General features: G+C 45.6%; 3 protein-coding genes across 6 annotated transcripts in view; 2 read left to right on the top strand and 1 right to left on the bottom strand.

Annotated features, from left to right (window-relative positions):
• The window catches only part of shroom2a (shroom family member 2a), a 32581-nt gene extending 25185 nt beyond the window's left edge, over positions 1–7396 (top strand). For all 4 annotated transcript variants that reach the window (XM_070960838.1, XM_070960837.1, XM_070960836.1 and 1 more), the window contains 5 exons: positions 2157–2759; positions 3320–3871; positions 5213–5384; positions 5524–5796; positions 5904–7396. In XM_070960838.1, the coding sequence (XP_070816939.1) occupies positions 2157–2759; positions 3320–3871; positions 5213–5384; positions 5524–5796; positions 5904–6176 (1873 nt within the window). In that variant the 3' untranslated portion in view covers positions 6177–7396. The remainder of the gene's footprint in view (positions 1–2156; positions 2760–3319; positions 3872–5212; positions 5385–5523; positions 5797–5903) is intronic.
• A 1001-nt stretch (positions 7397–8397) lies between these two features.
• Positions 8398–9162, top strand: cldn34a (claudin 34a). The gene has a single exon (XM_070960787.1). The coding sequence runs from the start codon at positions 8398–8400 to the stop codon at positions 9160–9162; it is 765 nt and encodes a 254-aa protein (XP_070816888.1).
• A 4614-nt stretch (positions 9163–13776) lies between these two features.
• Positions 13777–15165, bottom strand: LOC139330379 (putative claudin-24). The gene has a single exon (XM_070961252.1). It carries the CDS (start codon positions 15001–15003, stop codon positions 14344–14346), a length of 660 nt encoding a protein of 219 aa, XP_070817353.1. The 5' UTR covers positions 15004–15165; the 3' UTR covers positions 13777–14343.
• Between the last annotated feature and the right edge of the window lie 110 nt (positions 15166–15275).

Raw genomic sequence — 15275 nt, 5'->3', positions numbered from 1 at the left:
TGAGTTTAAGGCTCAGTTTCAGCTTTGGTTTTAATTTTTTAGCAGACTGTCTGGGTTACAAATTTGAGAAGACAGTTTTGAAAGAAAGGGGTATTCACCAGACACTGAGGGTTTAATTGAAAATACTATTGCCCTGCATTATGGGAAATGTAGTACCCATTGTTTTTGGAGCTTGACCCATAGCTGGAGACCAAAGCCAGGGTATGTTAGCTTCCGCTGCTTCGTGCGATGCACTTGTGGCCGCACAACAGTCATTCAGAGGAAATACTGGAAGCTGCTGGCGGAGTGTTTTAGATGTGACAACAGCGAGACTGTTCATTCAAAAACAACAATGGCGGCTCCTAAAGAGGTTAGTGTAGATGCTGCTGTAGCATCTACACTGGCCTCTTTTAAAGAAGAGTAAAGAATAGCACTGAAGGCTTTTCTACAGATGCTTTCATGCTGTGCAGTGCAGGTTTATGCAGTAATATGAGTTCTTGATTCGTATGTTGGGAGTATTTTGTCCTAATGCCAGTTTCTATTAGTGGTTGATAAGCAATATTTTTTAAACAGTATTCTCCTTTGTTCTAATTACTGAGAATCGTTCTTACACTACGCATAGTGACGCAGTTGAGATGACTTCATGCTTTGTAACCAGTTATTCAAGAGTCTTTCCGCATTATCTAAACTTCCCACCTGTGAAACTCATTCATGGGTGTAGAGTGTCCCGTCTTGAGCAACCTCATTGAAGGAGCCACACCATATGACACTCACGTTTGCATTACAACAACAGTGCAGAGGATGTTATTGTCATTGAAAAGTCAGAGAGGTGAGCTGAGTGGGGCGTGCTCCACCCAGACGGGGTTACTGATACAAGTGTAAAGAGATACCAACGGGTGGCTTCTGTCACAGCAGAGAGCCAGCAGACACACAGCACACTCACTTCTTACTCCTCTATGGAAATGACAGCAGTAAAACGTCACATAGGGTGAGTCGATGCATTCATTTCTTTTTTACAATTAGTGAAATATACCGTGTTTGATCCTAATTTACCTGTTTTATACCTTATCCTGCCTTGTCTTTATAGTTTATAGTGTAGTGTTGTGTATAAAGTGAAAGGATAAGAGAAAAAAGTCGTAATGTTTTCGCTCCTTTGATGGTCAACAAGCCTAAGAAAGGCTTTATCTATAGTCGCACTTGTTAGCGTTGTGTATCCTTATTAATGACTAAACAGTCTTCTCTTACATAAATATGGATTATTGGTTAAATTCTTACATCATGGTAACATTGCTCATATTCCTCCTACCGGATACTGCAGTAATACCGCCGGCATCATGTTTCATGTAACTTTCTCTCACTCTGTGCGGAGCTGAGGCTGAGGCACGAGGGAGGGTGCAAGCTGCAGCAACAGCCGTTCATTGGGTGACTTGTCACAGCTTGTACGAATTCAAATTGGCGGAGCTGCTTTGAGTTATGGCGTCTGTCTGTCACTGTGCTGTACCTTGTGACTGCAGAGTCAATACAGCTTTGTCCTTAATCCGCGCTGTGTGATTTATGTCTCACTGTCCTCTGAGCACTCGTAATTAAATTTGTATGTGAGCATGCACAGAAATGTGATCCGTGAGCACGAAACAGCAGCATTTGGCAGGTTTGCCTGCTTTTGGCACACAGTCTGGATCCGATGACAGCATTCCACTGTGTTGTATGGTAAATTGTGTAATTGTGGTTAAATTATGCAAAAGCACACAACACATACTGGGTGAAACTGAGTGTACAGACTCTTCATCTCATATAGTTCACTATCAGGCCTCTAATGATTCCCGCGAGCTCCACATATTGAACTCTTGTTCCTCTTCAGCATTGGACTTTACCTACAAAGAGTTAAAACTGTGAATGCGAATCAGGCAGGAAAAAGTGATCCGGTCTTGCTTCTTTGCGCTGGAGGATTATTTATTCCTCTTTGCTGACTTGTGGGAACTGAAATATTCCTCTTCAGGCTGCCAGCTGAGCAGTTACCAGGGAGGAGGTTGCAGAAGAGAGGGAGACGTGTGTCTTGTCATGCTGGCATAATCATAGTGGTTGCCACAGTGTGTTATTTGATTGAGCTGCAGATGATAGTCCGTGCTGCCTGGCTGTTGCACAGTGTGTAATTAAAAGCTTTCTATTGTGTTCCTCAGGTTCTCTGACAGAGGGCCTGCCGACTGCAAAGTGAGAGAAAAGCCTGTGGAGTTTGAACATTACTCAGTGCCACCCCCTCCGCCCATGACAGCAACCAACCCTGACAGCAGACACAGAGCTGCCCCTGCCACCATGAACCACAGACCCACATCTGTCTCTCACAGCCTCAGAGATTCTGCCCTCCCTCAGCCTGAGGACCACGGCCACACCGAGCCCCCGTCTGGGCCCAGGAGGAAGCCCTCTGCGCTGGAGAAGCCTCCCCCACCCAGATGCCCAGAGGTCAACTCCCACGAGTCCTTCACGGGTTCCCAGAGCGAAATCTTCACCCACTGCTCTCCTAACTCTGACCCTAACTCCGCCTTTGTCCCCACCCACTCTGCAAAGGAATCTGAGCAGGGCAAAGGACTTGTGGACAAAGGACAAGGGGCAGTACATCATCTGTCAACATCCAATCCTCAGCCTGCCTCCTCTCCCCCGGCTTCCTCCCACAGACCTTCGAGGCTGGCCACTATGGAGGGACAGCGCTCGCCATCGCCACAGTTTTCCCCGCAGAGACTCAGTGACAAGCCGCCGGCCTCTCTACAGGATGAAGACTCACACAGGTAAACCTTTTTGGTTTCATCAGAGAGGGAGATTTACTCGAACTAGTCACAACACAGTGACTGTAGCTCCTCTACTCATCGCGTCTTTATGCTGCTTCTACAAAGAAGCTTATTGAGAGTCACTTTCTTTGTAGAATCAACATGTGAGCGCCATCAAGTAAATTAGAGGGATTCTCCACATTTCTGTAAAGCCACTGGCGGTCTTGGCGTAATTCAGCTAAATGCCTGAAATGTAGTCAAAATGCTCCTATTGTGAAGCTGTTTATTCTTCCTCTTGATCCAGAACTAATTGATATCATCTGTAGTGAACTTATGACTGCACAGCAGGATTATTACAGCTAGCAGAAACCAAAGTGGTGGGAGGAGCTCAGATGTCTTGGATATTCCAGCATGCTGGCCATGGAAAAAATCTCAGTTGCCATCAAGCAGTGAAACTTTAAATCAGCGTATGGCTGGAATAACTGCGAGACATTTCCTCCTCCTTCCAGAGAGAAACACAAAGAACGTTCTCGGAGCTTCTGTTGGTAAGATTGTTTCTCTCTCTTTGTCTGATATTTCAGGATGGATCAAGTGGTAGAAAACCAAACTTCTGCAGTGAAGAAAGTGCCCATCAGGATTGTCCACTCCGAGGGAGTCACGGAGAAGGAGAATTGTCCGTTTTTGCAGCACAGCGACTCCTCTGCTGTTGAGCCCGAGGGTCCCGGCGTAACCAGGCTCGGCACTCTGGGAGCTGCAGGGCAGGACTCGGTCTTCTGTGCCTTTACTCGCCAGAGGGAGCCCGACAGTACGCCGGGCACTCAGACAGACCCAAAGCCCCCGAGAGACCCCTACATGAGCACTGCTAGAGATCCCACAGAGCCCACAGACGAGCCCGGCGGCAACAGGGCGACGGTAACCACAAGACTGTCTGAGGATCAGAAGAGAGAGGAGCTGGCCAGGGACATCATGGGGAAGGACAAATCGCTAGCTGATATTCTGGACCAGAGCAAGATGAAGACCACCATGGACTTGATGGAGGGTATCTTCCCTCAGGGGGAGCAGCTGTTGGGAGGAGCTCACCAGCGCAGGAAGGTGCCCCCGAAACAGACAGTCATCCGGCCCGCTGAGGAAAGGTCAGCTGCGCTCACCGGGCCTGACAGATGGCCGTCTGTGGAGCACTAAACGTGCTTCTTACATGCAGCCAAGTGCATTGTTCAAGGCACATTTAATTTGTACATGCAGCAGCTCACCTGCTCACCTCACCTGGTTTGACCTGCAGAGTGTTTATTTACCCTCAGCATATGCAGTTAGTTTGATACGAGTACAGACCTGATATGTTCAATAACTCATCAGCTCTTTTACATTTAATCATCTGTGTGAGGTGAAACTAGTTCATACACATCACTTGTACAATGTTTTAGGGGCATTTTGCTCGTACCTCAGTTCAAAGTCGGATTCACCGAATTCTCTTAAACTACATAAACGTGATAAAATCACTGGTTTGGGCCAAATGAATGCTACCTGTTCAGGAGCAGGTGCATGTTCATGAGTATTGATCATTAGCATAATCAGCTCTGTAAGGCTGCCTGTTTGTCCTTCTGTGGACAAAATCTATTCAGAAAAATGTTAAGTGTAAAAGAAGAATTTCACACCGCAGAGCTTCACGTCCTTCAGCACTCGTATCAGGTGACCTGAAACAATTAGAAAATATTAATACAGCTGCTAACGACGTGCTGCTGCAGCAGCGCTGCGAAGCGAAAAGAGAGTGATTTGACACAGATCAAGATACTGAAGCACATCTTACTGAAGCTAAGTGGCTAATAATGGATGATATGACAGTCATTATGACCTGGAGATGGATGATGGGATATCATACAATGTGTGATGTTAGACCAGTGACTCCCAACCACACTGAAGTTGCCAGGAGGTACATAGAAAGACTGTAAAGCCTCAAATTAATATAAAAAATATAAACTAGGATTTGATTGAAAAATATACCTACATATCTGTATTAGGGAGAAAAAAAACATCCAAATTGGTGTGCATGAGAGTGCATGAAAACCAGTTAGCAACCCAGCACAGAAGCTGAGATATTTAGTGTGAAGTAATGAATAAATGTAAATAGTAATGAGAGGATGAACAGCTGAAATAATTAGCTGAAACTCATACATAGATGGTGGAAAGATCCAGTTTCTGCCCTTCCAGTTGTTCGTAGCAGGAATGCAAACTTCATCAAATTAGCCTAAACACTGAAAATTCAGTTTTACGGACAACAGACAAAATGTCACACAGAGTCAGTCGGGAGCTGCTCACTGATCTGAACTGATACCAAAGAGAAGATCTCTTGAGAATGGCACAGGCCACATGAAAGCAGATCTGTTTGCACGAGCGGTTGTTGCATGAGGCCCATTGTTTACCCTGTGCGTTCTTATTTGGTTTCGTCATGTGAGAAACTTTATTTGTTACTGTTTCAGGGAAAAGGAGGACAGTATGGCAGCGGCTGTCACCATGGTGACCACCTCGACATATTACAGCACATCAGCTCCCAAAGCTGAGCTCCTGATTAAGATGAAGGACATGCAGGAGCAGGAGCCAGAGGAGGAATACTCAGAAGACGAGCTGGACATTGATCTGGCCAACAAGAAGGTATCATCCGCTCACTGAGGCCGCTCAGATTTAATGTTAATCTGATGGCAGAACTTAACTGTGTGGGTGAAAGCACAGAAGCAGTGCAGCTTGACAGAATGAAGATTAAAGGCCTGAGTTTTATCTTCTGTCTTTGCAGCAAGAGCTGATCGACAGCCTCAGCAAGAAGCTTCAGGTGCTGCGAGAAGCCCGGGAGAGTCTTCAGGAGGACGTCCTCGACAACAACGCCCTGGGAGACGAGGTGGAGGCTCGAGTCCAACAGGTCTGCAAACCCAACGAGCTGGACAAGTTCAGGATGTTTGTCGGGGACCTGGACAAGGTGGTGAGCCTGCTGCTGTCCCTGTCGGGCCGTCTGGCCAGAGTGGAGAACGCCCTGAACAGCCTGGAGGAGGACGCTTCTGCAGAGGAGAGGGTGAGTTAATGTGCAGCTGAGAAATCCAACAGATAGACGCTTCCTCCTATCGCAAGAGAAAACTTGGTGTATCTCCTCAAGCCCTAATGTGTTTCTTTCACCTCCAGCGGACGTTGATGGAGAAGAGGAAGCTGTTGATTCGACAGCATGAGGACGCCAAGGAGCTGAAGGAGAACCTGGACCGCCGGGAACGCGTGGTGTATGAGATCCTGGGCAACTACCTGCAGGAGGACAGCCTTACAGACTATGAGCACTTTGTCAAGATGAAGTCTGCGCTCATCATCGAGCAGCGCAAGCTGGAGGACAAAATCAAACTGGGCGAGGAGCAGCTCAAGTGTCTGATGGACAGCCTGCCGATAGAGCAGCGGCTGGCCTTCTGAACGTGTTGGACGCCGATGAAATCAAGACAAGTTATGTTGCTCCAAGTTGCAAGTTGAGCCCTGTGTCCAGCAGAGGGAGACAGAGCCGAGGCATTCTGACATTTTCAGCTCTGTGAAGCCTCGTCTGAGCTCGACTTACTGCTTCACATCTTCTCTACTGGACTGCCAGCATCCATAAGTAACTCCTCTGTGAAAGATGCCGCTTTTTCCGGCATCAACCAACCACTGTTTCTAATGTCTTTCATGCCATTTTTTGCTTTGTTTTTATGTTTTTTTTAGTAATTTATTGTAGCCTTTTGAATCTGCGTAGGAGGGGACAGTATTTTATCTTCAACTGATTTGAGCAGCCATGCTACCTGATGTGTGTTACACACTGAGCATCTATGAGTATTTATCATGTTTTATGTTTAGATAGTTTCACACTCTGAAACCCTTTTCACAAAATCCATAAAATCTGGCCGAATATTTCAATAAACGCAAAGGTTTTTGTTAACGTTTATATATAAACTAGTGGCCTTTTACTAAAATGTTTGTGCCCTCGCTTTCCTGTCTGAAGAAACTTTTCCTCTGCAATAAACGGACGGTGGGATGTCAGTGAATGCACTTGTGAAGAGAAAGTGTGCAGATACTGGTCATTCTAAAGAGCACTTGTTCAGCTTCACTCAGCAGAAGAACAGCAGCACTTCACATCCAGACTTTAACTCAAGTGAAACCCACCTTTGAAGTGCCTGGAGAGTCGCCCACGTCACTGCGAACACTGTCCCGTCTTTTCAGCCGCTTCTGCGCGTTGCATCCGTCAGTGCTGCTTCATTCCCGGCCGGAGATAACGTGTTTAGATGATGATATTGCCACGTATAAGTCGACCAAGTGTTTCTGTATTTTGTCTTATTACTTCACTGTGTTTTGTTTTCCACGGTGCAGATGTTGAATGCATAGTTACCACAGTTGTTACTTGACTTCTAGTTCAATTTTGTCACTAAATACTGTTCAATTTGATCATTTTGCAACCAAATATGGAACTAAATCATTATGAACTCTGGTCTATCAGATGGTTCAGACTGTGAGGCTTAAATCACTCACCCAAAGGTGAACCCTATTGGAGGATGTTTGTTCTGCACATTTGAGAATATTAGTTTCACATGCTTCATGCACTGCTGCAGCCCGACTCTTAACACTTTATCAGCTGTGCTCCTTTATATCAAATAAAGAGTCTGCTGGAATCACGCTGCGGTGTTTGATTGATTTCTGTTCCGTGACCAGCTGTCACTCATTAACTTTAACCATGCCCTCTCTTCTACTGAGGAGGTGTGGAGGTTTAAGACTTTGACATGTAAAGGAATATCTTTAAAGTCAGGTGTGACAGCCTTTCCCTCACATAACCAAAGCAAAATGTGGACTATCGAATTAACTCTCTTGTGGTAAATGCAGCGTCTGTGGAAGGATTCAGGGTAGACTGATAAGAAGAAATCTGAACTTCAGACACATCGAGGTGAGTAAAACCATGAGACATAACAGAGGGTTGTTTTATTTTACTGCAGAAGCTGCAAATGTGCAGTCATTAACTGTAGTAATGCTTGAATTGATCCTACAATTACCAGAAACGAACGTTGGCTCAGTCGTTCACATGTATTTCATACACAAGCCATGTTTTCATTCCTCACATTGTTCGACAATACCTTCATTTCATTGAATCACTTTCTTGAAGAGAACATAGTCCAGCTGCTGTGGCTCAGACGGTACGTTTGACCACTTATCTGATTGTGCAAAGATTTATTTTTTCCTCTTATCTTCAGCATTGCTGTTTTGAGCTGCAGATAAAATGTCTGAGGAGGTTATCTCAGAACCTCAGCAGACATGATTATCTACAGGCTCAATACCGATGGAGGTTTATGAGTATGTGAGAAAATGAGGGGGGGTTTTTGGTCATTTGGGTGAACAACCCTATGAAGGTTCCTTCTGAGGTGTATCATAGAGTTTTCATGGCACCACCGCCATGTTGAAAGTGTGCAGTTATTCTATCTTACTGCGTGTTTCTCATAATTTATACAGTAAATTTTGAGAGTATACAGAGTTCACAAGTACAAAATCAACATGAAAATAATACTAGGAAGTCTTAAGTTTAAGTCTTTTTAATTTGTGTTTTCAGCAGGTGTGATGGAGGTCAGTCACGCCGTGTGACTGAACAATGTGTGGCCAGTCTCTTTGAACATTAGCAGCCACAATGGGCAGGACGATTTACCTGGTTCCCACAGCTCACTGGCAGTTCCTGGGCCTGATGGCCGGGGCACTGTCCTGGATCTTAATCATGACCACGGTCGGCCTCAACGAGTGGCGGCTGTGGCACGTGGCCAATGTGTCCGTCATCACCTCGGGCGTGGCCTGGGTGGGCATCTGGAGGACGTGTTTCTACAGTCACGCCCTTCCCGAAGTGGAGAACTGTCAGAGCATCAGCATCTCGGACGAATTTGTTCCTACAGAGATCATCGTGGCCCAGGTGTTGATGATGGTGGGGGTGGTCTGCGGTTTGGCAGGGAACATCAGCGCTGTAGCAGCTATGAGGATGGCCTACTTCTCTGTGGCGGATCAAAGGAACATAAGATTGGTCTTTCTGCTGGCGGGGACCCTGTATTTTCTGACAGGGGTGTCCTGCTTGGTCCCGCTGACGTGGAACATGAGCTCTGTGCTGAAGAACAACACCATAGACTTTCCTCCAGAGTTCCACCTTCCTGTAGCTCCTGTCAGGCAACAAGTGGGCTCAGCCATTGGAGTGGGCATGGCCGCCTCCATATTGATGCTCATCAGCGGCCTGCTTTTTCTTTCCTACCGCTACGCCTGGCAGGCCCTGAACTTGGAGGACCCCAAAGACACCAAGGACCCACTCCATGGTCCCTGGACAGAAACCACCCTGGCAAGGAAGTCTGACTGGCCAAATGGAGACAACGGCGGCAAGGATAATCCTACGTTTCACAGTGAGGAAGCCATGTGATGGCAAAACCTAAGAGTTTACTCACTTCCAATCTTGGATTTTTATCTTTTTTCATCCATGTGAAAGTGACTCAGACAATCAGAGAAGATAAGTCACATTTTAGACACAGTGCTGCTGAGTTTTAACAATTTGTCACTGACTGAGGACCTACAGTATGAGTATAGCCTATTAGGTGGAGCAGTAGCCATGTTATCTCACTAAAAACACTGTGAGCTACAGTACACATGAATCCAGGATGGGAAATTAAAATGCAGCATATCTTTCCAGATATTCAAGGACAGAACAGTATCAGAGTAACTGGCCTCATGGTGAATGGCAGCTGCTGGATATCACATCATAAATCTACATTTGGACAATCAGCTCTCTCCATAAAGGCCTGTCAGCTCTGGAACTCATTACCAGCTGAAATCAAATCAAGTCCAGATATAAAATTTTTTACCACAGAGGCTGAGTGCTGCCTAAGAGAAAACCAGCGCTGTACTCATTTTAAGCCAACTGTACTCCAAATCACTAAGGTTTTTATGTGTACTGGTGAATGGTGTATGTGCTGGTGTGTTCTGGTATGTATTTTATTGTATTTCCATGTCATAACATTCACTTAGAAGAGTAAGAAAATGTCTTCATAGCACAATGAATCATTCTGGTTATATATCTCTGTAGCTAGTGAGTAAAGCAAGCTACATGAGTACTTTTGGCCACTAGCTTTTTGGCTAACTCATTAGCAAACAGCTGTAACACATCCAGCAGATGTGGAGCAACATGAGCATTTATTTGTGTTTATGTCCACCTGATTAATGTCAGTCCAACATTAACTCTATTTAAACTCTGTTTGGTTTTTGCTAACTCCTGAAGGCAGTTATTTAGCTTAAGCTAGCTCTATAGCTGCTAAAAGATACACTATGATGATTAGCTTGTCGCTAACATTGTCTATCTGCCATTTGTGTAGGGAAGCTAACTTATAGTGTGGAGTTTATGTGTATGTCCACCTGTAAGTCCAATATTAACTTTATTTAAACTCTGTTTTGGTTTTCAATAACTCCTGAAGGAAGTTAGTGCTATTAGCACTCTAGCTGCTATATACTCAACACTGTGCTGTAGCTGTTTGCTAACATTTTCATTTGTGCTGACCCTCCATCCCAAATTTCACTCATTCTCACCTGGCTACTCTGTCCATTATTAATAGAAAAATACTGATTGTAGCTGCTTTAATATTGTACTGCGGTACGATGTATTGTGTACAATATGATGGTTCTTGCTGTCACAATCTCAATAAAACCTCCAGATGACATTATGCCAGTTCGACTCTATTTAAGCTCACGTGACTTGTGGTAAGCGATTACAGCCATAATGGATTATTGTTGCCAGAGTTCAGGGACAGGTTTTACTATAACTTTATCTCTCTGTTATACAATAGTGCTGTTTGGAGTAACCAGTCTGAGCACTCCTGTAATGACTGATCAGCGTGATCACCACACAGGCCGGGGGAGGTGGCATGACATGCCAAGGTGTGGGCTTCTGACGGGCCCCATGTGAGGAGGGATCTGAGTGGGTCAGGTTGACTGGGGGCCCTGCTCATGTGACCTGGGTAGGAGGCTGACGAGAGCAGGCATGTGAGTATGGAGGGAGGGGGGCTGCCTCACAGTAGTGATTGTTGCCGGGGAAGGAAGACACACACACACACACACACTCACTCATTCACTCACTGTGGCCCAGTGGCCCGCTGCACCTCTCTGGAGGCGGCTAGCTGCCGGGGAACAAAAGGCCCTCTTCAGCTGAGCACAGCTCTCTGTCAAAAACACAAGCCCCAGAGTGGATGAAAGGTAGACCTGCTCTGACCAAGACTGTGAGCTGCTTCATCACAGACCGACAAAAACTGCGTTCTGTGTGCCAGTAATCTGCGATGTTCATTTAATTGAGCTATCATTCAAAAACATTCCTCTGGATAAGAGATTTGGGCAAAATATCAAAATAATTCTCCATCCATCCCTTCATTTCTGTCTTCATTATCCTCCCATGTCTCTCTTGCACATTCCCCTCTGCAGATAAGACTGACATAACAACCTGAACTGCTGTTTTATCTAATCTGGTTGGCTAAGTCATCCACTCTATCAGCTATAATGGATAATGGAAAATCACCGATAAGAAGGCTCTGAGACAGGGGGGATGGTGATGGGTGCAGTTAATGGTGAAGATGAGTCATATCAAAGTATGGAAGAACCATAATTTCACAAACGTGACGCTTTAGTTCAGCCGACGATGTTTTATTGAGGAGAACTATATTCAAGATAGATAATCGGGGGTAAACTTCAAGGAGAAGAGCAATTTGGCCTCATATGTTCTTTTATCTTATTTGGAGATTGCTGCAATCCAAGATATCAAAATCTGATAAAAAATCATTACAGTCAGTGCCATCGGGCACTGTACTTAAATACACTTTACTTTGTTATGTACCTGTACTCACTTAAGCGTTTCTGTATTATCCTACATTTTACTTAAACTTCTATCGTACTTTTGACTCCACAACATTCATCTCATGGATGTAGTTACTGGTTACTTTTCAGATTATGATTTTACATGAAAAGATATATAAGCTTTTAAAATATAATACATTAAAATTAAACCAGTGGTCCCCAAACTTTAAGGACTGTGACGACAGACAAACAGCAGTGTCAGATTGGGGCCCCATGTTTCAGATGCCTATGAATTATTAGCAGTTTCACCATTGAGTAATTTCCTCTCTTAAAGGGAAACTCCACTGACTTCACACATCATAGTGTTTATAGGGCCTGAGATGTACATCTGCATTTATGAAAAAGTTGCATAAAGCCTTTTGTGTCTCCATCTCTGCTTGAGGCCAGAGCCTCCAGGCTGCGTTAGCCACTACCAGCATAAAGCTGCAGTTCCTCAAATGGCCACTTGAGGCTGGATCCCCATATCTAAATGCTGGTCTATGACCAATGTCCCTGTTCATGACAGCTGTACAGGGGTCAGTTTTATTTAACTGAATAACTTATATTAAGGCTTAAAGTTCTGCATAATTATGGGCACGACTGGTTGCAGTCTGCAGCCTCTCTGCTAGATGACACTAAATCATACACACTGTTCCTTTAAATAACTGTTGAAGGTCCAAAAAGGTCAAATTTTCCAAACAAACAAAGACAATCTGTGTAACAGAATAAATGTTTTTCTCTGTTTTTCTGCCATCAATCATCTCATGACCCCTCAGATTAATCTTTTGACCCGTTGGAGGGGCCAGAGCCTGAGGTTGGGAATCACTGAACTAACCAAACTGTGCTGACTATCCGTCAGTGTCGCTCACGGGGCCCATGTTCCTGCAGAATGAGCTCTTTTGCTTTTTAAACTTTTCATACTTTCACTCTATACCTTTGTGTCAGATAAGGCAGATTGTCATGATGGTTTATCATTTCTGAGGATGATCAGTGGAAAACGTGTTGCACTGACTATCTGATCCCACTATCTCTTATCAAAGTTTGAACTCAGGGCTGGATCATCTCTATCTCCGTCTGAACTGTCAGCGTCATATTCCAGTCAGTCATTTCACAAAGACAGCAGATCAGACAGCGTTCTCTGCGCTGTGAGCTCTTTGCTTATCAACCCCTTGGAGTGGCTTTGTTTGTTTGTCGGATGCATTTAAAATAAAATTCCTCATGAGACGAGGACATCCCATTTCCTTTGCGCATGTGCGGTTAATCGAAAAGAACATCTCTGCGGTTGTTTTCACTGCCTCCCCTGCTGATAGATGCCCTCACACTGAGAGACACCAGGCAGCTCCCAGCAGCCTGTGTGGCGTCACAGGATGGGAGGGTGCCTCTCGAGCTGCTCTGTGAGGCCTGACATAACCATTTTTTGTGTCCTTTACAGTCTGTCACGTCTCCAGCGCCTCAGGCAACATATGCCTCTGTGACAACATCATTATCTCTCATTAACTTCATGCTATAAGCGCCGACTCCACAAAAAGTACCATCATTAGGAGGCGGAGGTTTAAAAGTCGTCCTCCTCCCACGCAATAACACGTTTATGTCACCGTACCTGTGTCTATGTAAATGATACAGACAGCTCTGCAGAGCAGAGAGCGGCGGCGCCCTATGACCTTGGCAAATTTGTATAATTATGTCAAAGCAAGAGCCGCAAGGGCAACCTGTCCTACATTCTTCTCAGTACACGCTGCCTATTAGAGCATTCATTAAACACAGCTTAGCTCAGCGAGTGACCAGGAAATCTGATGGAATTAGTCTCAAGCTGTGTTTCCACCGCCGCAGACACACCTGACAGACCAAGACGGTTGTTTTCAGTCCCCCACACCCCCCCTGCTCAGCTTGTCGTCTGGCTATGAAGCCACCAGGGACCACTTCAGACCAAAATAGGCTCTAGGTTTATGTGACTAATTGACGACTGGATGGGGAAAGAGCAAAAGAGCAGCCGTGTTTCCGCCTCTGACATAACTGAGGAAAAAATACGCTGGTTGTTTCATACAGATTCACGCCACAGCTTCTCATTTATCAGTATGAACTCAAAAATGAATGATCATAATCTGCATTATTCCAACAGAGAACGCAAGAAAACATTATAAATGAAAACAAACAACTTTTCAAGAGAGTTTCAGCTCTTTATGTGAATCATCTGAATGTGCTGCACAGTGCAGCACGTAAGCAAACGTAACCAGGCACAGAATACTTTGTGCTCTCTCTATTTTTTAGTATTAAGAATAACTTACAATCACAGCATTGTAAAAGCTACGGCGTCCTGTAAGACAGCCCTGAAACAGTATTTTCTTCTTTGCTGGCACTGATAAGAGAAAGATCCAGAAGCCACTCCAGAATAAGGAATATAAGGCATTTTATAAAACATGTCTTTAAAAAAATATTCATTTTTACGGATCACAGCAGGTTCTTTTAAACTGTAGATTTTGATTGTGCAGATTGAGTCGTTTAAAACAGCTGCACTGAGGAATGGGTGGTATTTTCTCCAAGGTCTCATTTTCACTGTTTTACAAAACATTTAATCAAAATCCACACGTGACAAAGCAGCTCTCATACAGGATGTCTGATATAAAACCAGATATTTACATCATTATTTCAAAGCAGTTTGAAGTGCAGTTCTACGGGTGATTTGTGTTGTGCTGTCAGTCTCTATGCAGGTAACCCTTCTACGATTCGTCCCTTAAACGTACTCTGAGCGCTTCCTGAACGAAACATCTGGACTCATGATCTGGTATCTGCGCTGCAGCGCCGGCTGAGGCTCCACCTGCGAACATAAGCAAGAGGTGACCAGGAGGAGCCCGGCCACTATGAGAAGAAATCCTCCGGCCCAGCCGCAGAACAGGGCATCGCCAAACTCCCACCGTGGCACCACGTCAGGCACTTTATCGTCAAAGAAATGTATCACGGCTAAATGGGCCATGTAGGACACGGGGATCAGACACAGCACCCCGGAAATCATTCCCAGCACCCCTCCTACGGTGGTTAAAGTCCTCTTGGTTCTGTAGCCTCCATGTTCTCTGCAGCTTTTCACCAGGTAAAGTCCAGGTATAGCCACCAGCATTCCCAGCATTCCCACACCAAGGGAAGAGCACATGAGGATGCGGGCCAGCTTGAGGTCACTGGAAAGGCCCAGCAGGCTGTCATAAGCTCTGCACTCCATGCCCCCGACATCCTGGACCACGCACGTCTCCCACAGGCCCAGCTCGTAGCTCTCCACCGGCAGCAGCGCGGTGGACATGGTCAGCCACTGAGGTAAGATCGTGGTGGCTAAAGCGCAGAGCCACGCTCCGACGTACACCAGCATCCCCAGCAGCTCCAAAGCGCAGGCGCACGTGTCCATCGCTCTCTGTCTGGCCTCCACGCTTGACAGACCCACAAGAGTTCTTCTTCTCTGGCTGCACTTCAGATGGAGAGGCCTGCGGACGTCCAGCCGGCACAGGAGCTGCTCACGACACCTGATAATTAGTCGACCGCTCGGGCTCTGGACTCTGAGCTCTTTCGCAAACAGTTCCCACTCAGAGGAGCACACATCTTCTGCTGCAGGGAGGAGAGGGGGCCCGTTCGGCCCTCCCCTTTGTGGTCCTCCTGCTCCGGCTGCTGTGCCAATGGGCA

Source organism: Chaetodon trifascialis, chromosome 4 (genome assembly GCF_039877785.1).
Source record: "Chaetodon trifascialis isolate fChaTrf1 chromosome 4, fChaTrf1.hap1, whole genome shotgun sequence".
In the NCBI taxonomy this organism is placed as follows: domain Eukaryota; kingdom Metazoa; phylum Chordata; class Actinopteri; order Chaetodontiformes; family Chaetodontidae; genus Chaetodon; species Chaetodon trifascialis.
The sequence above is the reverse complement of the archived record's forward strand: the minus strand, read 5'-3'. Positions and strand labels throughout refer to the sequence as shown.

What these genes read in the sequence shown, in the direction of transcription:
- cldn34a (XM_070960787.1), top strand. Translation starts at nt 8,398, where the DNA reads ATGGGCAGGACGATTTACCTGGTTCCCACAGCTCACTGGCAGTTCCTG.
- LOC139330379 (XM_070961252.1), bottom strand. Translation starts at nt 15,003, where the DNA reads ATGGACACGTGCGCCTGCGCTTTGGAGCTGCTGGGGATGCTGGTGTAC.